This window comes from Coregonus lavaretus (assembly GCF_964263955.1).
Source record: "Coregonus lavaretus genome assembly, chromosome: 22".
In the NCBI taxonomy this organism is placed as follows: domain Eukaryota; kingdom Metazoa; phylum Chordata; class Actinopteri; order Salmoniformes; family Salmonidae; genus Coregonus; species Coregonus lavaretus.
Genome location: NC_140009.1, coordinates 7,725,625 through 7,752,656, shown reverse-complemented (window position 1 = coordinate 7,752,656; position 27,032 = coordinate 7,725,625). Strand labels below are relative to the sequence as shown.

Below are 27,032 nucleotides of genomic sequence, written 5' to 3'. Positions count from 1 at the left end.
CAGTAGCCAAATAGACATTTCAGGTGCAAGTCACAAACCCAGGATAATCATACCAAGATTAGAACGCCGACTTCCTACGAATTAAAAATATTTGGGGGATTTAGAATGACATGGTTAAATCGGTGTATTATAAATGTAATTAGTAACTACCTTTTCATTTTGAAATTGTAATGTGTTTCTCTAACTAGTGACGATTGCGCAAAGCCGAGTTGGCATCCAACAAGCCATATTCCGGTGGGTGTAATGATTAAAGGTCGCCGACATGGGTGTTTAAAATAGGCGGAAAATAATGGCGATCATTGGCTGCGTTTTAGGGTGCGTTTACACAGGCAGCCCAATTCTAATCTCTCTTTTTTTTTTTACGAATTAGATCAGCTCTGAAAAAGATCTGATGTAATTGGTCACTACGACCAATTAGCGAAAACATTTATAAATTGAGCGGCTTGTGTAAACGCAGCCTTATGCTGCATTCACGTCATCTCAAACTCGGGATCTCCGAGTTAAAATGAACAGGTTATTTGTGTAGACGCGTGTTTACATGGTTCTGCGCATGCTTCAGGTGATAGAGATCTGAACACGCTACTAGCGCTTTAAAAAGTTTATGTAGTTATACTTGCCTGAGGATACATTGTCTCACATTCCTGCCGCCAAAAGGACCAACCGCATGGACAACCGGTAAAGTACATTAAAATATAATTTTATTCAACATTCTGGCTATTCGAGGTCGTGAGAGGAAACTTTCCTGATTCAAACGCTCATTTCTGCCTGACATACCATTCAATGCAATTCAACGTCAGGTTTCCAGGCATGTAGTTTGGTAAACTATGATTTCATAGTAGCTTCCCCAACACTAGCCCTTCATAATTACACATAAGTCATTGGACGAAGGCATCCTCTGTTAGGGGAGTTTTTGTTAAGTGCCACGACACTCGGTCTGAACATTAACACACATCGCTTGCAGTACGGTTTTGGAAACGTAGTAACTCTTTCATATCAGCGATAAATTGATACACACCTTTGTATAGGGTTAGTGTTCCCACACGGCCATATATCGCATGTTACAGCGCGTGTTTACGGAGGGACCACCTGTGCTAATTAGCTATCTAGCATGTTCCAAACACCTGCGTGTAACAGAAGACTGCAACTGTGATGCATCCGGTTAAAACAGTGTATTGTAAGTGTATATTTTGCATTTGTTTAATTATTTTGTGATATGAAAGTAAAGGGCTTTATGTTTCTAGAATCATATCACAATTGAGAATCGATTCACGTTTAGATAGTTTGTGGCTGCCAGAGCCAGTCTACCTCTGAAAATAACAAAAGTTCCTTGGACCTTAAGGAGTAACGGTAGGCTCCTTAAGAGTACATCTTGGACTACCCCAACAGTGGTGATTGGTCAAAAGACCAGAATTGGGCTGTATGTCTAAACACAGCCTTTGTTATGTAATGGATTGAGTGGCCTGGGCATACAGTGCTTTCAAGACAATTCGGAACCTCAATCAAAATGTACTTAAGTTATTTTGCGTAGCGCTTCCTATTGGTTGTTTCTGATATTTTCCTAATTGTAAACTCTGAGCTCATCTTTCAGCAACGAGTTTCCGAGTTGTCTTCAACGCGGCATACCCAAGACACGCGCATCACGTAGCAATATCAGTTACGGAAGAGGGGACACGCGCATCACGTAGCAATAGCAGAGACAGAAGAGGAAGCGCGACACCCTACCCCCTAATTTCTTCTGGTTACATTACAGGCAGTCAATGAACTAAGCAAACCAGACCCAGCTGCTATTGCATTGGTTATGGGAGACCGGAACGGAGCATTTTTTTCCAATGGTAAACGGTTTGAGTGAACTATCTTCATTTGTCCACCATCTTCGGCAATAGTACATTTCACTTCTCTCCTCGGATTTTGACAGCAGGACTGATACATTTTCAGAAAATAGGATTAAAGCAACTCACTAAGAGTGTTGCCGTTGAAGATATTCCACTTTTGGTGTAACTAGGTAAGATAACATGTCAATTGTAGACAATCATGATTATTATGTTTATACGTGACAATATAATTAGATTAGTTTATTGTTCTGTAAAAAATGTAGTTAGCTAGCTTGTTTATCAATAAATTGCTATGCAATTCCAACTTGTCTCCACAACTATATGCATAAGGACGAGAACAATTTCCTCTTGACATTTTCACAAAAATACATTTACTTGAAAAACAGTGCAGATGCAGTTTTGAAACATAATGACGGTTTGTGCTGCATATAGTTGTGGTTTAACTTGGCAATCAATGGTTTTTGGGGTTTGGCATACATTTTGGGAAATTCTTAGTCTCCGCATTATTCTGTTACTGTGGAATTGCCTAAACGAAAAATGGCCACTTTGAAACATAACTAAAACTAATTACTGTAGCTATGTGTTTTGATCAAATTCGGAGATTTATTTAAATCAGTCAGTAATCTTTCAGTATTATTTGCCTTGAAAATGATATGGACGGGCTAGATTGTTCCATGGAATTCTGTGTAGCCCTAGTAGCTAGCGACACGTGTTGGTTAGCTGTTGCTACTGTAAACATATATGCTTAAAACGGCCAAGGCAACAAAGTAGCTCCCCACTTTCTAGTGCTATTTTCGATGTCGTCATTTTGGGATTGAGTTCCCACCTGTCAAGTCGCCAGTCACTGGTAACTCTTTATACCGTAGAGAGAGTCCTAAATGTCACTATTACCATAGGAAAAGAAAGGTCAGGTTCGGTGGGTGAGAACATACTACTGAAGAAGATCTGGGATGTATGCACCTCGTTTCTCCCACGTGGGGTTCTGTGACGACGTTACAACAACAGGGGTCCACACTGACGCGCATGGACAAAGTGTTTTAAGAAATCACTTATGTTTATGAAGAAATATCATTTTATTCTTAATTTTGGGGTTACATGTGAAAATGACAAATGTAATACATTAATGTTTATCTGATTACGGTTTACTAAGTAACATTAGGTTAACTGTTAACAATTATCATATGTTCATAGAATATATATCTCCAAAATATACATGCTGGCAATTGTAAATGAAAAATGTGTTCTGAATCAACCTAACTGGTAAATAAATGATCATATATTTAACTTCTGTCACAAACAACCTGCTGTTTAAAATTCAAGTCTGTTGGTAGTCAGAGCACCTTGCCCTGTCATGACTGTTCTGAAACCAAAGGAAGGTTGTCTGTGGGGGCAGACAGGTAACGGCAACCATCGCCATCTGTTTCATCTCCAATTAAAGCGATGCACTTTGACCCCACCAGATCTAATTTTGCCCACTACAGCTCCCCTCCTCCCCCAACCCACCTATGCTTATTGTGATGAATTATGCTCATTAAGATCTTCATTGTTCTCTTACCACAGGGCCTGAGCCATTGCACCAGCCTTGTTTTTTTTTGTATTCATAACGTCCATTTTCTGCATACCCAGAATGACACCGATTGGATTAAACACAGAGGCCTGATCCGAAGGGGCGTGTCACGAGCAGGTAAAACTGAGAACCCCGGGGGGCAAAGAAGAAAGACAAGAAAACGAATGATGACTTACAACAACAGAGAACTGGTGGAATACTATATTACATATAAACTATCACAGAGGGACTACCCCTTCAATCACATTGGGCTCACGGAATCCCAGAGTCGGACTGAGGGGGGACCGGTGGACGGGAGTGCGGCAGTCATGACATACGTCAACTGCACAATGAACGGGACGAGTCCTGGTACTCCACCACCACGGCAGTCACCCCCCTCCTCCCCTCGGCGGACAGAGGGCCTGGACGCAGTGAAAGAGGCACTGCGGGACTCTGCCAACGAGTTTGAGCTGCGTTATGCCAGAGCGTTCAGTGACCTGGCCTCCCAGCTGCACATCACGCCGTCCACAGCCTACCAGAGCTTCGAGAACGTGATGGACGAGGTGTTCCGGGACGGTGTGAACTGGGGACGGGTGGTTGGCCTGTTTGCCTTCGGAGGGGCCCTCTGTGTAGAGTGTGTGGACAAGGAGATGAGCCCTCTGGTGGGAAGGATCACAGACTGGATGACAGTCTACCTGGACAACCACATCCAGCCCTGGATCCAGAGCCAAGGAGGATGGGTGAGTCACGACTGAAAGATGTGTGCATGGGGGTAGGGAAAGGGACATGGGTCATTTAGCTCAATGTGGGTTGTTGTATGAAGCATCAGTTCCGGAGGTCGTTGAGACCAGGATAATTTGGAATATGTTTAACTGTTGATTCTGCGCATTAGCACTCGTATCTGTTTATGTCGTGTCAGTTGGTCTGATCTGTGTACTGTATTTGACGCCTGACCTCTGACCTCAGGCTGATTTGTCAGCTCTTGGACCGAGACTGTTCTGTTTTAAGTGACTGATCTCTGTTGAGACTGGGTGCGGTTGGTTCTAGATCAGCCAATAAGACGGCGTGAGATGTTTGCCTCTGGTCAGCTGGGCATTGATCAGCCTCATTGAGTTTTCAGCTGAATCGAAGTGAGCTCTGCTGGCTGGGATCGAAGTCTTCATGGGGGAATGAAGTATAGGCTTGGGCTTTATAGATCAACCTTTGTTTTCCCCTGGTTGTTTTCAATCTCTTCCTCTGTTCTGCGCCAGCTGCCTTCAGATGAAAGCAGTGTTCTCTCTGGGGTCAGCTGAGAGATGGGTTGTCCTGTTCCTGTTGGGTGGGTGTGTTATGGGATGGGAGAAGGACACTATTAAGGTCAGCTCTCCCTTTGTGTGGGCTGACATTTACATTTTTAGTCATTTAGCAGACGCTCTTATCCAGAGCGACTTACAGTTAGTGAGTGCATACATATTTCATACTGGCCCCCTGTGGGAATCGAACCCACAACCCTGGCATTGCAAGCGGCATGCTCTACCAACTGAGCTACACGGGACATATGATGGTGTGTGGATTGGAATGGGGAGGGGATGTTGAAACAGTCTCGAAAGGGATGGGTCCTATGGAAACTGGAATCTGATTGGGTACATTGTGTTGTGTGGGTAGGGGCCATCCGATTGGATTGTCTTTCTGCTGTTGCAGAGCTGAAATCAATTTTTTTTTTTTTTTAAGAGTTGAAACAGGCAGATGACTCGATTACTGACAGCTCAGACACTCTGTGTCATGCCACCACCACACCCAGAAACACCAGACTCAACGCCTTGAACCAGTGGAAGCTTTTAACGGGAATAGTAACTCATCATGTACAGGATCTCTATGTAAACAAAGTCTGTTGTCTGTGTGTTATTTCTGAACAATATCCTGATGAAACACATGCCCAATCACCTAAGCACTTTCCCCCAAGCGCCTTAGCGAATTTGAACGTTGTTGATGTCATCGGATGTTGAATGTTGCTCTGAGTGGAAGACGTGAATGGCCTAAATATTGAATGGAATTTGCTTGTTCAATCAAGCAGATTCAGTCAAGTAGCGTTTTGTTCTCCTCGTGGTACTGGAATAGCGCCTCCAGACAAACGTAATGTCCTCCCTGGCTGTAATTAGTTCATGCACACACACCCTAACTACCGGTTCAATGTTTGGTATTCTAGCCATGCCACACTAATGGATCATGTGCATGCCTCAGACTGAGTACACACACAACACACACACACACACACACACACACACACACACACACACACACACACACACAACACAAAGATAAACAGTATGTTTAATGCATCTCTTCATCCTCTACACAGGAATACACACAACCCTTCAGCTCACATTTGAATTTGTCTGATGTGGTTAAAGCAGGTAGCTTAGTGGTTAAGAGCGTTGTGCCAGTAACCGAAAGGTCGCTGGTTCTAATCCCCGAGCCGACTAGGTGAAAAATCTGTCTGTGCCCTTGAGCAAGGCACTTAACCCTAATTGCTCCTGTAAGTCGCTCTGGATAAGAGCGTCTGCTAAATGACTAAAATGTAAATGTAAAATGTGGTTTCTGTGTGTAATGAAGAGAACACTGAGGTGTGCGTTCGTTTGAACACCTGGGACATCCCCACACTACAGGGGAATCTTTCAAAATGGATCCTATATTTCCCAGTAAGAAATGCCCACTTGTTTACCCATTTCTCCCATGTTTCATTACAAATCTAACCTACACACTTGACTTTCTGTCCTCTTTTTTTCTTTTCTTCTGAAACACATAGGCTATGCTCTCACTCTTTAACACACACACCCAGATCCGTTGGCAGCTGTAGGATGCTTAGTGTGTCATATTACCTGATTGTATTGTGGCGTTAGAAAGAGAGCTAGCCGGTTGCTTAGGGGAGTCCACAGCCTGTTACTGTACAAGGTGGCTTACTGCTGTCCTACCAAACACATGTTGATTCATTTCTCCTCGACTGCTCTTCATCCCAGTGCTGCTTCATAACATATTCAGTAGTGATGTGTGTTAGAGAAATGAACTGAGAAGAACGACGGAAAGAGAGGTTGAAAGTGAATGGATGGAACAGCAGATGAAGGAATGAAGACTGGGTGATGGGTGGAATCCCCCTTGAGTGAATGGTTGGTTCTCTGTCTGACCTCAGTGTGGGAGGAGGTTTGAAAGTGAATGGAGGGAACAGCAGATTAAGGAATGAAGACTGGGGGATCCCCCTTGAACGGTTGTCTCTGACCTCAGTGGTGATGGAGGTTGGAAAGTAAAACGGAGTGCCAAAGAGCCTCATTTCGAAACAAATGGTGTGTGAGAATGTAGCCTACTGCTACACTGTGACAGTATGTCGGAGGGAGGGCAGTGAGGGATGTGGGGAGAGGGAATGCCTGAGGGGGTGTGGGTTATAACCAATTTATGGGTGAATAATATCTGGACGTGCGGTTCTGACAGAATAATAATGGTTAACTCATTTTGAATGTCAGTGGGAGAGGGCGGCTCTGAGAATGATAGTTGGAACTGGGAGGGTGGGAGGACGCTAGTGGAGGACAATACAAAATAAACCCTTCCTTTATTTCCTGCTCATCTCCTTTGTCACTGTGAGAGTGCTACACCTCTACTGTAGGTTACATCCCCTCCACCGCTGCCTGACACAGGATAGATTCTACTCTTACATCTAGGCATATCTTATACTCTGTTGTGACTGGAGAACTTGAGCTCTTGCCATTTATTTTAATTTTTTTGTGTGGCCGTTTTCATAGGCGGCACATATTTGCTCCAGACGGTGCCCTTTTTCAATGAATACATAGGCACACTGCACCTAGGATACACTGCCTTATCCACACGACACGCCTCTATTCCCTGCCATTGTATGTCAGACTGCCCTAAAGGAAAGGACAAGGAGATGGTACCTCTGGGACCTATCAACCCTCCCTCCCCCAACCACCACACACTAGCAGACGTGTTGCAGACCAGACAAGCACCAACACGCCAGCGTCACCATGGGGGGCGTGTCTCCACTCCTTTCTTTACCCATCCATCCATGTCTCCTCGTTTTCTTCGATCCATTTGACATGATCACTAATTACGGCTGACTGTGTCCTCCCCACCTCTCCCCTGATAGATGATGCCTCAGATCCCTCCATCCCCGTGTCCCCGACTGTCTTGCCTAGGTCACCGTGGGGATTTTAAAAAACATTTTCCATTGTACGTTTCAAATGAGTAGTGGGTTGGTATGTTTCTGAAATGAAAATGCTAAATTAAGTGAATGTGTTTTGGAAGTAGTCTGTTTCATAGTTGTCGTACAGTGCATTGATACAATGGATCGAACAGTGTCCTAGACCATTCACGTGACCACCTTAAACAAAGGACCTCTGGCCATGTACACACACACACAGTAATGGGGTTTGCTATCTGCTGTGCCCAGCCGTCCCCACAGATAACGTGCTGGTGTGTAAACATGCAGTAATAGACATTCTGATGGGTAGATGATCATGTAACAGTCATTCTGATGGGTAGATGATCATGTAACAGACATTCTGATGGGTAGATGATCATGTAACAGACATTCTGATGGGTAGATGATCATGTAACAGTCATTCTGATGGGTAGATGATCATGTAACAGACATTCTGATGGGTAGATGATCATGTAACAGACATTCTGATGGGTAGATGATCATGTAACAGACATTCTGATGGGTAGATGATCATGTAACAGACATTCTGATGGGTAGATGATCATGTAACAGACATTCTGATGGGTAGATGATCATGTAACAGTCATTCTGATGGGTAGATGATCATGTAACAGACATTCTGATGGGTAGATGATCATGTAACAGACATTCTGATGGGTAGATGATCATGTAACAGACATTCTGATGGGTAGATGATCATGTAACAGACATTCTGATGGGTAGATGATCATGTAACAGACATTCTGATGGGTAGATGATCATGTAACAGACATTCTGATGGGTAGATGATCATGTAACAGTCATTCTGATGGGTAGATTATCATGTAACAGACATTCTGATGGGTAGATGATCATGTAACAGACATTCTGATGGGTAGATGATCATGTAACAGTCATTCTGATGGGTAGATCATGTAACAGACATTCTGATGGGTAGATGATCATGTAACAGTCATTCTGATGGGTAGATGATCATTTAACAGACATTCTGATGGGTAGATGATCATGTAACAGACATTCTGATGGGGAGATGATCATGTAACAGACATTCTGATGGGTAGATGATCATGTAACAGTCATTCTGATGGGTAGATGATCATGTAACAGTCATTCTGATGGGTAGATGATCATGTAACAGACATTCTGATGGGTAGATGATCATGTAACAGACATTCTGATGGGTAGATGATCATGTAACAGACATTCTGATGGGTAGATGATCATGTAACAGACATTCTGATGGGTAGATGATCATGTAACAGACATTCTGATGGGTAGATGATCATGTAACAGTCATTCTGATGGGTAGATTATCATGTAACAGACATTCTGATGGGTAGATGATCATGTAACAGACATTCTGATGGGTAGATGATCATGTAACAGTCATTCTGATGGGTAGATCATGTAACAGACATTCTGATGGGTAGATGATCATGTAACAGTCATTCTGATGGGTAGATGATCATGTAACAGACATTCTGATGGGTAGATGATCATGTAACAGTCATTCTGATGGGTAGATGATCATGTAACAGTCATTCTGATGGGTAGATGATCATGTAACAGTCATTCTGATGGGTAGATGATCATGTAACAGACATTCTGATGGGTAGATGATCATGTAACAGTCATTCTAATGGGTAGATGATCATGTAACCAGTAACAGTCATTCTGATGGGTAGATGATCATCAAGTCTGTGTTTTGCCTTTTTCAATAAATTGTTTCCTTATAAATGTGTTCAGTCTTGCACATACTGAATTGTCTGTGTAGGAATTGTGTGGTTGATGGTGTGTGTCAGTGACCGAGTGAAAGTGGCAGTAGATGGCGTGATTCCGTCATCCTCAGCCTTGTCACAAAACCATAAGTCTGAGACAGTAGTTTCGATGCTGAGAGAGAGACTGGGCCATTCCAATGCTGTAGGGGGAAGCCGGGGGGGGGCTCAACTCACCTTGGGCCGTTTCACTCCTCCAGGGTTGCAGGGTGATCCAGCCACCATCACGTGTACGCTACAGACAGGATGAGATGGCAGGATGCAGCCAGGAGAAAAAGCACTACTCAGTGTCTAGGGGTGTGTGTGTTGTGTGTGTCTATGCACATCATGTGTGTTTCTGTTTTTGTGTGTGTCTATGTGTACGTGCGTAATGGGGTCTTGCCCAATGGAGCAGTCCATTTAGTGGCAACTCCCCTCTCTCTCCTCTATTTATAGCCTCTATCAGCGCATCAGCCAGTGATGTGGAAGAGGGACCTGCAGCATTACTGCCTCACTGGGTGCACTTCAACACAGCTTGCCATCCAACTGAGCAGCACCACACTAAGCAATGAGCTTTTGCTGTGCTCTAAATATGTCAGTATGTGATTCTGATTCAGCACAGAGCAGCCAGACATCCAGTGGTCTGTGTGTTGGTAGAGGGACTAGAGCAGTGGTCTGTGTGTGTTGGTAGAGGGACTAGAGCAGTGGTCTGTGTGTGTGTTGGTAGAGGGACTAGAGCAGTGGTCTGTGTGTGTGTTGGTAGAGGGACTAGAGCAGTGGTCTGTGTGTGTTGGTAGAGGGACTAGAGCAGTGGTCTGCGTGTGTTGGTAGAGGGACTAGAGCAGTGGTCTGTGTGTGTTGGTAGAGGGACTAGAGCAGTGGTCTCTGTGTGTGTGTTGGTAGAGGGACTAGAGCAGTGGTCTGTCTGTGTGTTGGTAGAGGGACTAGAGCAGTGGTCTGTGTGTGTGTTGGTAGAGGGACTAGAGCAGTGGTCTGTGTGTGTGTTGGTAGAGGGACTAGAGCAGTGGTCTGTCTGTGTGTGTGTTGGTAGAGGGACTAGAGCAGTGGTCTGTCTGTGTGTGTGTTGGTAGAGGGACTAGAGCAGTGGTCTGTCTGTGTGTGTGTTGGTAGAGGGACTAGAGCAGTGGTCTGTGTCTGTGTTGGTAGAGGGACTAGAGCAGTGGTCTGTGTGTGTGTGTTGGTAGAGGGACTAGAGCAGTGGTCTGTGTGTGTGTTGGTAGAGGGACTAGAGCAGTGGTCTGTCTGTGTGTTGGTAGAGGGACTAGAGCAGTGGTCTGTCTGTGTGTGTTGGTAGAGGGACTAGAGCAGTGGTCTGTCTGTGTGTGTGTTGGTAGAGGGACTAGAGCAGTGGTCTGTGTGTGTGTTGGTAGAGGGACTAGAGCAGTGGTCTGTGTGTGTTGGTAGAGGGACTAGAGCAGTGGTCTGTGTCTGTGTTGGTAGAGGGACTAGAGCAGTGGTCTGTGTCTGTGTTGGTAGAGGGACTAGAGCAGTGGTCTGTGTCTGTGTTGGTAGAGGGACTAGAGCAGTGGTCTGTGTCTGTGTTGGTAGAGGGACTAGAGCAGTGGTCTGTGTGTGTTGGTAGAGGGACTAGAGCAGTGGTCTGTGTGTGTTGGTAGAGGGACTAGAGCAGTGGTCTGTGTGTGTTGGTAGAGGGACTAGAGCAGTGGTCTGTGTGTTGGTAGAGGGACTAGAGCAGTGGTCTGTGTGTTGGTAGAGGGACTAGAGCAGGGGTGTCTGTGTGTGTTGGTAGAGGGACTAGAGCAGTGGTCTGTGTGTTGGTAGAGGGACTAGAGCAGTGGTCTGTGTTGGTAGAGGAACTAGAGCAGTGGTCTGTGTGTTGGTAGAGGGACTAGAGCAGTGGTCTGTGTGTTGGTAGAGGGACTAGAGCAGTGGTCTGTGTGTGTGTGTTGGTAGAGGGACTAGAGCAGTGGTCTCTGTCTGTGTGTGTTGGTAGAGGGACTAGAGCAGTGGTCTGTGTATTGGTAGAGGGACTAGAGCAGTGGTCTGTGTTGGTAGAGGGACTAGAGCAGTGGTCTGTGTGTTGGTAGAGGGACTAGAGCAGTGGTCTGTGTGTTGGTAGAGGGACTAGAGCAGTGGTCTGTGTGTGTGTTGGTAGAGGGACTAGAGCAGTGGTCTGTGTGTGTTGGTAGAGGGACTAGAGCAGTGGTCTGTGTCTGTGTTGGTAGAGGGACTAGAGCAGTGGTCTGTGTCTGTGTTGGTAGAGGGACTAGAGCAGTGGTCTGTGTCTGTGTTGGTAGAGGGACTAGAGCAGTGGTCTGTGTGTTGGTAGAGGGACTAGAGCAGTGGTCTGTGTGTTGGTAGAGGGACTAGAGCAGTGGTCTGTGTGTGTTGGTAGAGGGACTAGAGCAGTGGTCTGTGTGTGTTGGTAGAGGGACTAGAGCAGTGGTCTGTGTGTTGGTAGAGGGACTAGAGCAGGGTGTCTGTGTGTGTTGGTAGAGGGACTAGAGCAGTGGTCTGTGTGTTGGTAGAGGGACTAGAGCAGTGGTCTGTGTGTTGGTAGAGGGACTAGAGCAGTGGTCTGTGTGTTGGTAGAGGGACTAGAGCAGTGGTCTGTGTGTTGGTAGAGGGACTAGAGCAGTGGTCTGTGTGTGTGTTGGTAGAGGGACTAGAGCAGTGGTGTCTGTGTGTGTTGGTAGAGGGACTAGAGCAGTGGTCTGTGTTGGTAGAGGGACTAGAGCAGTGGTCTGTGTTGGTAGAGGGACTAGAGCAGTGGTCTGTGTGTTGGTAGAGGGACTAGAGCAGTGGTCTGTGTGTTGGTAGAGGGACTAGAGCAGTGGTCTGTGTGTGTGTGTGTGGTAGAGGGACTAGAGCAGTGGTCTGTCTGTGTGTGTGTTGGTAGAGGGACTAGAGCAGTGGTCTGTGTGTGTTGGTAGAGGGACTAGAGCAGTGGTCTGTGTGTGTGTGTTGGTAGAGGGACTAGAGCAGTGGTCTGTCTGTGTGTGTGTTGGTAGAGGGACTAGAGCAGTGGTCTGTGTGTGTGTGTTGGTAGAGGGACTAGAGCAGTGGTCTGTCTGTGTGTGTTGGTAGAGGGACTAGAGCAGTGGTCTGTGTGTGTGTTGGTAGAGGGACTAGAGCAGTGGTCTGTGTGTGTGTGTTGGTAGAGGGACTAGAGCAGTGGTCTGTCTGTGTGTGTGTTGGTAGAGGGACTAGAGCAGTGGTCTGTGTGTGTTGGTAGAGGGACTAGAGCAGTGGTCTGTCTGTGTGTTGGTAGAGGGACTAGAGCAGTGGTCTGTGTGTGTGTTGGTAGAGGGACTAGAGCAGTGGTCTGTGTGTGTGTGTTGGTAGAGGGACTAGAGCAGTGGTCTGTGTGTGTGTGTTGGTAGAGGGACTAGAGCAGTGGTCTGTGTGTGTGTGTTGGTAGAGGGACTAGAGCAGTGGTCTGTGTGTGTGTGTTGGTAGAGGGACTAGAGCAGTGGTCTGTGTGTGTTGGTAGAGGGACTAGAGCAGTGGTCTGTCTGTCTGTGTGTTGGTAGAGGGACTAGAGCAGTGGTCTGTGTGTGTGTGTTGGTAGAGGGACTAGAGCAGTGGTCTGTGTGTGTGTGTTGGTAGAGGGACTAGAGCAGTGGTCTGTGTGTGTGTGTTGGTAGAGGGACTAGAGCAGTGGTCTGTCTGTCTGTGTGTTGGTAGAGGGACTAGAGCAGTGGTCTGTCTGTCTTTGTGTTGGTAGAGGGACTAGAGCAGTGGTCTGTGTGTGTGTTGGTAGAGGGACTAGAGCAGTGGTCTGTGTGTGTGTGTTGGTAGAGGGACTAGAGCAGTGGTCTGTGTGTGTGTGTGTTGGTAGAGGGACTAGAGCAGTGGTCTGTCTGTGTGTTGGTAGAGGGACTAGAGCAGTGGTCTGTCTGTGTGTTGGTAGAGGGACTAGAGCAGTGGTCTGTCTGTGTGTTGGTAGAGGGACTAGAGCAGTGGTCTGTCTGTGTGTGTTGGTAGAGGGACTAGAGCAGTGGTCTGTGTGTGTGTGTGTGTGTTGGTAGAGGGACTAGAGCAGTGGTCTGTGTCTGTGTGTTGGTAGAGGGACTAGAGCAGTGGTCTGTGTGTTGGTAGAGGGACTAGAGCAGTGGTCTGTGTGTGTGTGTGTGTACTCAGTGGAAACATTGTGGCTCCTGCTCTCTCTGCTCCAGTTCTGAGCTGGCTTAGTGTGGAAAATCAGGTCAGGATTCCTTTCCCCTTCCCTCATTCTCTCTCCCTCTTTTTCTCCCTCTCGCTCTCCCTCTTGCTGTCTCTGTCCATCTCTGTTCTTCTCTCTGTCCCTCTCTCTGTCCCTCTGCCTGGTTGTTACTTGCAGTTTATTCTCCATCTTTATTAGATTGACTGTATAGGCCTGCATTTTCTCCCAATTACCCCCTCCCTCCCTCGGTTTCTCTCTCTCGCTCTCTCTGTGTATAGAAACTGATTTCAGATGATGAGACCTCTCTATTGGATTAGTGTGGTAGCTGTGATCTATTAAACTGACATGGGGAGAGGGGCTATGGTGCCCAGCAAATATGACAGAATCTGGTAGCGCTGTATTGAATATGATGACGCTGATCATCATGATCAATGTTGTTCGAATTGGCGGCAATGTAATAAGAGCCATATTTAATGTTCTTTCCTCTCCTTGTCTCCTAGTCCATTGCATCTCTGTCTCCCTCTGTGTCTCTCTGTCTCCCTCTGTGTCTCTCTGTCTCCCTCTGTGTCTCTCTGTCTCCCTCTGTGTCTCTCTGTCTCCCTCTGTGTCTCTCTGTCTCCCTCTGTGTCTCTCTGTGTCTCTGTCTCCCTCTCTGTGTCTCTGTCTCCCTCTCTGTGTCTCTCTGTCTCCCTCTCTGTGTCTCTCTGTCTCCCTCTCTGTGTCTCTCTGTCTCCCTCTCTGTGTCTCTCTGTCTCCCTCTCTGTGTCTCTCTGTCTCCCTCTCTGTGTCTGTCTCCCTCTCTGTGTCTCTCTGTCTCCCTCTCTGTGTCTCTCTGTCTCCCTCTCTGTGTCTCTCTGTCTCCCTCTCTGTGTCTCTGTCGCCCTCTGTGTCCCTCTGTGTCTCTCGGTCTCCCTCTCTGTGTCTGTCTCTGTGTCTCCCTCTCTGTGTCTGTCTCTGTGTCTCCCTCTCTGTGTCTGTCTCTGTGTCTCCCTCTCTGTGTCTGTCTCGCTCTCTCCCTCTGTCTCCGTCTGTCTGTCTCGCTCTCTCCCTCTGTCTCCGTCTGTCTCTCTCTTCCTCTGTCTCTATCATTTTCTCTTCTCCCCCTCTTTCTTTCTTTCAGACAGATGGTAGCTCTTTGCCCCTTTGTGAGGAGATTTGAGTGGGGGTGAGTGTTTGAGGGTTCAAGTTTATGGGGTGCTGCTGGTGACATACAGTGGATCTGAAAAGCAACACACACGTTTCTCTGTGTGTGTGGCTGCTGTGGCCCCTTTTTCCTAGACGCTGGGAGAGTGCTGTGGTGACCGAATGGGAGCTGCGCTGCTAGTGAACCCCATTGAGATGGGGAACAGATCGGCGTCTGAGCCTGAATGTCCGACTCATTAATCTCCTCTTTAATGAATGGATTCACCTCCGGATGGATCAGCAGAGACACATCCCACTAGAGGAAGAGAAAGGGGGGAGACAGACGTCTCCTTCATGTGTAGGCTAGAACCGACAGTAACAGCCAGCTGGGAGGTCACCATCAAGTTCCTTGATCCCTATGGTCCTTCTTACCAGACCACATCCTAGCTAGGGAGGCAGGTAGCCTAGCGGTTAAGAGTGTTGGGTCTGATGACAGTGGTATGGGAGGCAGGTAGCCTAGCTGTTAAGAGTGTTGGGTCTGATGACAGTGGTATGGGCTGCAGGTAGCCTAGCGGTTAAGAGTGTTGGGTCTGATGACAGTGGTATGGAACAGACAGTGGTATGGGAGGCAGGTAGCCTAGCTGTTAAGAGTGTTGGGTCAGATGACAGTGGTATGGGAGGCAGGTAGCCTAGCTGTTAAGAGTGTTGGGTCTGATGACAGTGGTATGGGAGGCAGGTAGCCTAGCTGTTAAGAGTGTTGGGTCTGATGACAGTGGTATGGGAGGCAGGTAGCCTAGCTGTTAAGAGTGTTGGGTCTGATGACAGTGGTATGGGAGGCAGGTAGCCTAGCTGTTAAGAGTGTTGGGTCTGATGACAGTGGTATGGGAGGCAGGTAGCCTAGCTGTTAAGAGTGTTGGGTCTGATGACAGTGGTATGGGAGGCAGGTAGCCTAGCTGTTAAGAGTGTTGGGTCTGATGACAGTGGTATGGGAGGCAGGTAGCCTAGGGGTTAAGAGTGTTGGGTCTGATGACAGTGGTATGGGAGGCAGGTAGCCTAGCTGTTAAGAGTGTTGGGTCTGATGACAGTGGTATGGGAGGCAGGTAGCCTAGGGGTTAAGAGTGTTGGGTCTGATGACAGTGGTATGGGAGGCAGGTAGCCTAGCTGTTAAGAGTGTTGGGTCTGATGACAGTGGTATGGGAGGCAGGTAGCCTAGCTGTTAAGAGTGTTGGGTCTGATGACAGTGGTATGGGAGGCAGGTAGCCTAGGGGTTAAGAGTGTTGGGTCTGATGACAGTGGTATGGGAGGCAGGTAGCCTAGCGGTTGGGCCAGTAACTGAACGGTCGCTGGTTTGAATCCCTGAGCCGACTAGGTGAAAAATCTGTCTGTTCCCTTGATTTAAGACACTTAACCCTAATTTCTCCTGTAAGTCACTCTGGATAAGAGCGTCTGCTAAATGACTATAATGTGAATATAACTAGTGTATAGTCTTCTCTAACTTCAGCCTTGCGTGAGTGTTTTTAAAGGGGCGTGAATGGCAGAGTGGCTTAGTGTGGATTGTTGTTTCTGATTATTCACCAGTATTTATGGCTACATTGTGTTCTAGCTACTTGAGCAGGCGAGGTTAAAGGCAGAACAGAACCTTGCTCTGGGGCCTTGCCAGGTTTATTAACCCCTCCCCCACACTGTCCCGGTGCTCTATGGTTTGGCCCAAAGCCCGACTCTCACACTCTGGGGGATGACTGTCTGCCAGTCGTCATATGGACTTATGATGATCTGCCGACAGGCATGGGGAATTGTATTCTGAGGGTGGGACTGGGAGCAGTGTCTTAGCTCTCAACTTTAGCCTAGTTCTGCCCTTCCTGTATGCATCACATGATTGCAGATAAGAGGTCCATCTGTGGTCAATGTGAGTGTATTCACCATATTTGACCAGCGGTGAAGATTAAAAAGCCGTCCTTTGATGTCACACGAAAATGTAATCAAACGCAACGGTTTGTTTATCTGAGTTTACCCAACAAACGACTTACTGATGTGATGTGGAATTGCACTTTTGCCCCAGAAGCACAACCCATCCCGTGTTTTCATTATGACTCAGCAAAGGTCAGACTTCAACGTCAGAGAGGGCATTCAAGGCATGTCTGAGACATGAGGTGATTACTTATTACTCAAGTACTGGATGATACAATCCAGATCTCCTGCGCCGTCACTGAAGAATGCAGCATTTGACAGGAAATCCGTCCAGTGTGACCAAGGAGTTTTGCAACCCTCAATTGTCTTTCGTTGGGCTGGTTTAAAGCGGAATCTGGCCTTTTTTGTTAGTAGTTCTATTCAGAGGCTTCTGTGTTCACAGGGCTATGCCAGCATTCTGTAGTTCACAGAACTAGGCTAGCAGAACATTCTGGATTCCTTTCTTTATTTGAATGGAACACTCCCCTTTAGTATTGTTTCAACTCTGTGTGGTAACCGTGTTCCTTCTGCCCAGTTCTCTCTCGGTTGCCAAACTGAGCTGAGGCCTCTATTGAAAGAGACCTGCCCAGATCAGCTGCTGCGGAATCATTTGAGAGGCTCTGGTCAATTCATCTTCTCTCTCTGGGGAACTAAAGGCTCTAAATTATGAAGAGAAACACTTCGGTTTTGAAGTTTAGGCCATCTTTTAAATATTGCTTCCATTCACTGCAACCCCTTTCATTGATTAAAAAGATAAATATTCTGACTAATCTAGTGGTCAGTGTTTCACCATGGAGACACGGTTGCAGGTTATGATGATGGTGGTGAAACAGTGGTGTAACCGGTTAGAACTGACTCGGGGTCCGGTGGTGGTGGTGGTTTTCCTCTCAGTCATGGAACCTTGGGCAATCTTTTAGACACAAACGCACCGATCAGCTGATCTCTGGTAACCATGGAAACCTTATAATGAAATGTTGTTGTTTTTCCTCCTCTCTCCTTCCCGCTTCTGCCTTTTTCTCTCCTCAGCTATCGATTAAAAAATTTTTTTTTTTTTAATCCTGAGGCTGGAAAACATCTTAGAATGGCTGCTGCTTAGTGCCTGACATCTCTGGGGAACAGGTGGAGAACACTGGGAGGGGGCAGCAGGTTTAGGGCTAGCTACCTCACAGGTGTGACTGAGACAGAACCACTCAGACAGATACAGACATGGAGACTGACAAACATTACAATGTGGCTGTGTGATGTTACTACCTGTAATTTAACATGTAGGACAGGCCTGTGTGATTTTACTACCAGTAATTTAACATGTCGGACAGGCCTGTGTGATTTTACTACCTGTAATTTAACATGTAGGACAGGCCTGTGTGATTTTACTACCTGTAATTTAACATGTAGGACAGGCCTGTGTGATTTTACTACCTGTAATTTAACATGTAGGACAGGCCTGTGTGATTTTACTACCTGTAATTTAACATGTCGGACAGGCCTGTGTGATTTTACTACCTGTAATTTAACATGTAGGACAGGCCTGTGTGATTTTACTACCTGTAATTTAACATGTAGGACAGGCCTGTGTGATTTTACTACCTGTAATTTAACATGTAGGACAGGCCTGTGTGATTTTACTACCTGTAATTTAACATGTCGGACAGGCCTGTGTGATTTTACTACCTGTAATTTAACATGTAGGACAGGCCTGTGTGATTTTACTACCTGTAATTTAACATGTAGGACAGGCCTGTGTGATTTTACTACCTGTAATTTAACATGTAGGACAGGCCTGTGTGATTTTACTACCTGTAATTTAACATGTCGGACAGGCCTGTGTGATTTTACTACCTGTAATTTAACATGTAGGACAGGCCTGTGTGATTTTACTACCTGTAATTTAACATGTAGGACAGGCCTGTGTGATTTTACTACCTGTAATTTAACATGTAGGACAGGCCTGTGTGATTTTACTACCTGTAATTTAACATGTAGGACAGGCCTGTGTGATTTTACTACCTGTAATTTAACATGTAGGACAGGCCTGTGTGATTTTACTACCTGTAATTTAACATGTAGGACAGGCCTGTGTGATTTTACTACCTGTAATTTAACATGTAGGACAGGCCTGTGTGATTTTACTACCTGTAATTTAACATGTAGGACAGGCCTGTGTGATTTTACTACCTGTAATTTAACATGTAGGACAGGCCTGTGTGATTTTACTACCTGTAATTTAACATGTAGGACAGGCCTGTGTGATTTTACTACCAGTAATTTAACATGTAGGACAGGCCTGTGTGATTTTACTACCTGTAATTTAACATGTAGGACAGGCCTGTGTGATTTTACTACCTGTAATTTAACATGTAGGACAGGCCTGTGTGATTTTACTACCTGTAATTTAACATGTAGGACAGGCCTGTGTGATTTATTACCTGTAATTTAACATGTAGGACAGGCCTGTGTGATTTATTACCTGTAATTTAACATGTAGGACAGGCCTGTGTGATTTTACTACCTGTAATTTAACATGTAGGACAGGCCTGTGTGATTTTACTACCTGTAATTTAACATGTAGGACAGGCCTGTGTGATTTTACTACCTGTAATTTAACATATAGGCCCCAGTTCACTAGAAAGGTGTGGTTATATGGTCCCGTGTAGCTCAGTTGGTAGAGCATGGCGCTTGCAACGCCAGGGTTGTGGGTTCGATTCCCACGGGGGACCAGTATGGAAAATGTATGCTCTCACTAACTGTAAGTCGCTCTGGATAAGAGCATCTGCTAAATGACTAAAATGTTATACAGTATGTGGATTCAATCTGTGTGTGTGTGTGTGTGTGTGTGTGAGAGTAGTATAGGCATGCCTAGGCAGGTACAGTACACATTAGAGCTCCAGAGATCAATAAGCACTGATGACTACAGGGTTGAGTATGTTACTGCTGCCTGCCATGATGATAGACCACAGGAAGCAGTGATGACTACAGGGTTGAGTATGTTACTGCTGCCTGCCATGATGATAGACCACAGGAAGCAGTGTAGAGCTGAGACAGACCTAGGCACTGTTGTAATAAAGAGACATTGACGATGAACCTAGATGGTATGGTAGAAAGATGAACAAGCGTGTCACAAATAAAATGTATTCTTGTTTTTTATTTTATTATTATTATTATTATTACAGGGAGGCTATTCAGGAGAGGGGAGGTGAATATCCTATTTGATTTCACCGGTCACTCACACTCTCTGTATTCTGTCATGCCTTAACACATCAGGTCATGAAATAATCGTCATCACAAACGACTCTCTTTCCTCTACACCCACATCATTCCTCTCATTCCCCTTCCTGGAGTTCTCACGGGGAGCGATACTCTCCATGGCTTCACCTCCTGCGTGCTGCTGGCTCCTGTGCTGTAGTTAGCCTACATGTTGACATTTCTTAGAATCTATAGACCGACTACGCCCACCTCACCTACAGTAGCTTGGTTTGTCTCCGATGGGTTTGTTTGGACAGAAGTGTTTGCACCGGAATCATTGAGTGATGAATGTGAACACTATGGGTGTAATTTGCAGTGTGTTTGTCTCAGTGGGCCTACACTGCAGGGATGGGCAACTCCAGTCCTCAGGGGCCGACGTGGTGTCACTTTTTCCCCATCCCTAGCAAAAACAGCTGATTTTTTTTAAACTATACTGAACAAAAATATAAACGCAACATGCAACAATTTCAAAGATTTTACTCTGTTACAGTTCATATAAGGAAATCAATCAATTAATTGAAATAAATAAATTAGGCCCTAATCTATTGATTTCCCATGACTGGGCAGGGGTGCAGCCATGGGAATTAGCCAATCAGAATTAGATTTTCCCCACAAAAGGGCTTTATTACAGACAGAGATACTCATCATTTATATTTTTGTTCAGTATAACTGCATTCCCTAGCAAACACAGCGGATTAAACTAACTGCATTCTAAACTGAAGATTATGACTAGTTGATTATTGGAGTCAGGTGTGTTAGCTGGAGCTGGGGCAAAAGTGTGACACCAATCAGACCCCCGAGGACTGGAGTTGACCATCTCTGGCCTACAGTATTATGTCTGTCTGGCAGTGTTTTATCTGTAGGCCAACAGTATTGTGTCTGTCTCAGGCAGTGCTAGCTAGCTGAGGTCTTCAGGTCTGAGGAATAGACATCTGTGCCCAGTGGGCTGTTATCTGCCCCCACCATGTTCCCCACCTCTGTTATCTGCCCCCACCATGTTCCCCACCTCTGTTATCTGCCCCCACCATGTTCCCCACCTCTGTTATCTGCCCCCACCATGTTCCCCACCTCTGTTATCTGCCCCCACCATGTTCCCCACCTCTGTTATCTGCCCCCACCATGTCCCCCACCTCTGTTATCTGCCCCCACCATGTTCCCCACCTCTGTTATCTGCCCCCACCATGTCCCCCACCTCTGTTATCTGCCCCCACCATGTCCCCCACCTCTGTTATCTGCCCCCACCATGTCCCCCACCTCTGTTATCTGCCCCACCATGTCCCCCACCTCTGTTATCTGCCCCCACCATGTTCCCCACCTCTGTTATCTGCCCCCACCATGTTCCCCACCTCTGTTATCTGCCCCCACCATGTTCCCCACCTCTGTTATCTGCCCCCACCATGTCCCCCACCTCTGTTATCTGCCCCCACCATGTTCCCCACCTCTGTTATCTGCCCCCACCATGTTCCCCACCTCTGTTATCTGCCCCCACCATGTTCCCCACCTCTGTTATCTGCCCCCACCATGTTCCCCACCTCTGTTATCTGCCCCCACCATGTTCCCCACCTCTGTTATCTGCCCCCACCATGTTCCCCACCTCTGTTATCTGCCCCCACCATGTTCCCCACCTCTGTTATCTGCCCCCACCATGTTCCCCACCTCTGTTATCTGCCCCCACCATGTCCCCCACCTCTGTTATCTGCCCCCACCATGTCCCCCACCTCTGTTATCTGCCCCCACCATGTCCCCCACCTCTATCTGCCCCCACCATGTCCCCCACCTCTGTTATCTGCCCCCACCATGTCCCCCCCCCCTTTCTTGGAACCCTTTCCTTTGAAATTGATCTCTCGATTCCTCAGAAGCCTTTTACCAGACACCTTCACAGCTATGACATCGGTCACAAATCCTGTTAAGGGAAACAACAGCTCCATTGTGAAGTATTCTTCTGTATTTGGAGGAGGAATGATGATGGTATCACCCTGTTAGAGCGGAAAGAAGAGGGGTGTGGCAGATGTGCACACCACCCATCTGTAATCAAAGCAGCGTGTTTGGAATGTCTCTGGAATGATTCTCTTATCTTACGTTAATTCCAGCAGTAGGACAAAGGCTCTTTATCTGACCATCTGAATGTTAAGTTATGAAGGCTATACAAACAACTAGTTGGATTACAGTCATCAGTCATGGTATAAGATTGTTTGAGAACTATTTGTTTTGCTGCCCAGTTAAGTCCACCATTCACTCACTGCACTGAAAACAACCCCCAGCCAGCCAAAACATCAGTGCCAGACCTAATCAGATGAATCATCCAATGTGAGCTTGCGCTCTCTGCTGGCTGTAGCCAGAACTGCAGACTGTGATGTCAGCGTTCTGGGCTGTTCTCCAATGAGTTACTGGAAGGGGTGGGCAACAGATGACACTGATGGTGGGGAAATGTCAACAACGAAAGTGATTCACTTTGGGGTTACTGCAGTTCAGAGTAACAGCATAGGGAGGTTTTGTGGTTGTGGACATGCTGATAACATTTTATATTTGGCTCAGATTTTTAAATGAATGCATTATGTAATTTTAGATTTGTTTTGGGTCATACCTCATTCTGTTCACCAACTCCCTCTCTCCTCTCTTTCGGTCTCCAGGACAGGTTTGCAGAGATCTTTGGGATGGACTCTGCAGCCGAGAGCAGGAAGTCTCAGGAGAGCGTTAAGAAGTGGCTGCTGGCGGGTTTGACTCTGGTCACAGGAGTCGTCTTAGGATCTGTCTTCGCTCAGAAACGCCTGTGAGAATGACAGCCACAACAGACACCCTCTTGTAGGGGAAAAATGAAGGAATTTATTTAACTTTTCTAATGTCTCCTTTAATTTCCAAGAAAGGACATTATTATGTTTGAACCTTACATCCCACGATACACTGAGGACTCTCTGACAAACTGTTGAGATTTTAGAGAGTGTGATGGTCACTAATGTTACCCTCATCAAACAACTGTCTGCAACACCCTAAAACACAAGAAAATGGAGGGGAGTTATCTATAACTGCCTTGGGCCAAACGTTCCTCTTTTTTTCCTTTGTGTACTCTTTCCTGTTGACCTCTTCTCCAATTGTTGTATTAATTAGTTTTTACAAATGTAAAAGTGATTCAGAAACAAGTTAGCGCATCATACTAGGCGCATTGGCCTGAAATTAGTGAGGTCATTTAATTTTTCGTGTGTGTTCATTGGTTTGTGTTTTTTTGTTGTTTTTTTTACCATTAAAACCCACATGATCATGTCCTGATGGTGGTCAATAAATACCTGGCACACAGAACACACAACGTGCACAACAAACCACTAGCCAGTGACGAAGAGGAGTATTTATCTAGCAGCTGGTGATAGAGGCTCAGTTGGAGAAAACGTTCAGTATTTAAAACTTACAACACAGCCTTGTGATTAATTTTAGCTAATATGATTGAAGATGAATGAAGCAGAAACCTTTATTTAGTGAGATTACAGATCATTGAGACTTCATATAGATCGAAGACATGAGAAAACGTTGTCAGGTAGACTTCAGGGTTGGACTCCTCCGACCTGCCACGTCTCTGTCTGTGCCTTCATTTCCACACAAGGTGGCACATTCACTTCTGATCTCCTCTCTGCCACAGCAGCTGATGGCGTGCGTCACTCAACACAGGCCCACCTGCTGTTCAGAGCACATCTCCTGTCAAACCTAGTCGACAGAGACTGAGGAAAACGATTCCTTGGTTTCCAAACATCTTTAATTTTAAACACGGCTTCAGTAAGTCAGGAGGGTGTTTGTCGTCTGGGGTTTTCTAGTGTCACGCTCCTTGAGCTGGCAGTTAGCTTCATTCAGGAGGAAGTAAATGGATGAGGTGAGACTGGTGCAACCCCCCCTACCCACATTCTGACCCTCTGCTTCAGGGAACGGGGGCCCTCTTGTGTGACAGACTTTGCAGCGGTGTCCTGCATTTCAAAGCTGGAATGATGTCTCTTTCACTTGCTGTGGTTTTTCCACATTTTATTTGAACAGTGTAGCAGAGCTGTGTTAAACTTTTAGAGGCATGTCAACTTTTATATGCTTTATTTTATGTCAAAGCCCTGATGCAGGTTAGTTTATTTACCCCATGTTTTCTATGCATTTCCTGCAAAATATTTTAACATGACGTGTTTTTGCCTGCTTTTCTCAATTGCCGATGAATAACTTGGGTTTCGTCAGGAAACATTTCTCCGACTGCCAATAACCTCCAAGCAGTTCATACAGTACCGGGCCCTCCATGGTATTTAGTTACAGTACCAGTACCGGGCCCTCCAGGGTATTTAGTACCAGTACCGGGCCCTCCAGGGTATTTAGTACCAGTACCGGGCCCTCCAGGGTATTTAGTTACAGTACCAGTACCGGGCCCTCCAGGGTATTTAGTTACAGTACCAGTACCGGGCCCTCCAGGGTATTTAGTACCAGTACCGGGCCCTCCAGGGTATTTAGTTACAGTACCAGTACCGGGCCCTCCATGGTATTTAGTTACAGTACCAGTACCGGGCCCTCCATGGTATTTAGTTACAGTACCGGGCCCTCCAGGGTATTTAGTACCAGTACCGGGCCCTCCAGGGTATTTAGTACCAGTACCGGGCCCTCCAGGGTATTTAGTTACAGTACCAGTACCGGGCCCTCCAGGGTATTTAGTACCAGTACCGGGCCCTCCATGGTATTTAGTTACGGTACCAGTACCTCCGGGGTATTTAGTTGAGTCAGTCTGTTGATGTTGAGCATTTGTTCAGGTCTACTGTCACCCTGCTTAGGATCTTGATGCTCTCCTCTCCCTAATTATTTTCTGTTTGATATCTCAAGAACACCATATTATTTGATTATCTGGGGACAAGGCTTTCTCTTATGAATATACTATAGATCAGGGCTCTCAACCCTGTTCCTGGAGGGCTACCGTCCTGTAGGTTTACACTCCAACCCTGTTCCTGGAGAGCTACCGTCCTGTAGGTTTACACGCCAACCCTATTCCTGGAGAGCTACCGTCCTGTAGGTTTTTGCTCCAACCCTAATCTAGCACACCTGATTCTAATAATTAGCTGGTTGATAAGCTGAATCAGGTTAGTTACAGCTGGGGTTGGAGCGAAAACTACAGGATGGTAGCTCTCCAGGCAACAAGCTCTCATGGTCTCACTGCAGAATTAGCCGTTCAGCCACGTTCTCCAAACGTCAAATTTCTAAGTGTTTTTGTTGCTCCTGCTGCTCTGTATCGTTCTATATCTCCAAACATCAAATTTTGAATTTACGGGTTAAGTTTAGCTATTCATTCTGAATGGTTTGGGTTAGGGTTAAAATAAAAAAACATTGTCCACAACTGGGATCGAACGCGCAACCTTCTGATCCAGAGTCATGGGATTTCGGCCATCCGCAAAACCCAAGCCTACTTGATGGTAATAGCGCTCACTGTTTCCCCTAGTGGCTGGTTTTGAAGGCATTTTCTGATATTTCAGGACGTGGATAGACGTCCAATTTCGACGCCAATCTTGAACGACCTGGCTTCTCCAGGAACAGGGTTTGAGAGCCCTGCTATAGATCCATATCCGCCAACTGATCATGAACCATTTCATCATAGGCCTGATTTGAATATACATTCCAAGACGGTAATATATTTTTCTAGTGTGTGCCCCCACCAAACGCTAGCCTGGATGCCAGTCTGTTTCTGCTCTCTTGCCAACTCCTTATGGAATTGTCATACCATGTTTGTCTTGACAATGACAAGTAGGCAAAAGCGGAAACAGATCTGGGACCAGGCTAACAAAAAGCTTCTTGCAATGTGACCTTTTTCACGTAAAGAAGTTCCCTCCACGTATGTGAGTGTGTGTGTGTGTGCATTCGTGTGGATACTGTATGGCAAATGTTTACAGGAGGCACAAGAATGAATCGAAACAGCATTGATACGACACTGTATTCTAGTTATTTAAACAATCCATTAGAATAGTATCATAGCTTACTAACATATAAAAAAAAAAAAAATTGCTGACATTGAAATGTTATTTATGATAATTGGTGTAAAGCGTAAAGTTTCCCTTCAAATTGCCTTATTAAATTCCATCTTTTCATTTGACGTGTACTTGTAATTCATTGTTAATGTTTTGCATTTAACTGCTAATAGAATATAATAGTTTTATTTCCCTATTGATAGCGTAAAGGAGGAAAATCGAAGGACGAAAACAACGCTGTCTAATGGTCTGTTTCTATGTCTTAGATTTACATGCAACTGAATAAAAGACCAATGTTGAACATGGAGAGATATCTGAATGTTCATTTTTGGTGGTTTGGGAGGTAAGAGGGAAAAGGCCAGAAGACATCCATTGTGGAAAACTCAAACATTCATGACTTGATCTAGCTGTTGAAAATATCAATGTAGCACAGAGAATTTTCGAACAACCTTAACTTGTCGATACTTCTTCAATTGCAGACTTGGAAGACAACCAATGTCTTCTAAACGTCCATGTCTAGTTGCAGTGGGTTCGTTAGAATTTAGAAAATGCTCCGTTATTAAATTAAATGTTTCGCTTCATGAATTAATCCAACTGTGTAGACCGCCATCTTCTCGATTTTTATTGGATCATCTTCTCATTGAGACAGGTGGGTCCACCCCAAAGTGCCACATGTCATGACACTCACCTGTCTCCGTCAATGACAGAATATTTGAAATAGACAAGATGGCGGCGTACACATTGTTGGATTACCTCATGGAGCAAAACATTTATTTCATTAGAGGCGCATTTTCTAAATTCAAATGAACCCCCTGCAACTAGACATTGACGTTTAGAAGACATTGGTTGACTTCCAACTTGGGAATTGAGTTAGTATGGACAAGTTAAGGTTGGTCAAAAAATGTCTGCTATGCCAAACGGTACGTATCCTGTAACTGCTAATGGAGCATCACATTAGCCCGTTACAATCTGTTAGCTAGAATTGATCCTAAAGGAGAGAACATACAAATTAATATATTATTCTGTAAGTTCATTTAAAGGGAAAATCTGTAGTTGCTACATACATTTTTGAAATTATGAATGAATATGTACCCATTGATTCTTGAAGAATATAACTTATAAATAAATGCCTCATGAGCTTAGTTCAACTTTCATACCCAATCGGAACCCAAGATATGAGCTTCTTTTACTCCAATGCTTGTAAACAAACAATTTATAGCCTCATGGTTAAAACTATAATTTTGATATCATGGGTGGGCAGTCTTTGCATC

General features: G+C 45.6%; 1 protein-coding gene across 4 annotated transcripts; it reads left to right on the top strand.

Moving 5' to 3' along the window:
- The first annotated feature begins 322 nt into the window (after positions 1-322).
- On the top strand, positions 323-26,068 carry LOC311149998 (bcl-2-like protein 1). Of its 4 annotated transcripts, none has more exons than XM_084187233.1 (3): positions 323-675; positions 3,459-4,118; positions 22,429-26,068. In XM_084187233.1, exons 2-3 carry the CDS (start codon positions 3,564-3,566, stop codon positions 22,570-22,572), a joined length of 699 nt encoding a protein of 232 aa, XP_084043359.1. In that variant the 5' UTR covers positions 323-675; positions 3,459-3,563; the 3' UTR covers positions 22,573-26,068. The 4 variants fall into 4 exon arrangements, with proteins under 4 accessions (XP_084043359.1, XP_084043358.1, XP_084043361.1 ...); XM_084187232.1 differs by having other exon boundaries at positions 3,393-4,118; XM_084187235.1 differs by lacking the exon at positions 323-675 and adding an exon at positions 758-2,002.
- The last annotated feature ends 964 nt before the right edge of the window (positions 26,069-27,032 follow it).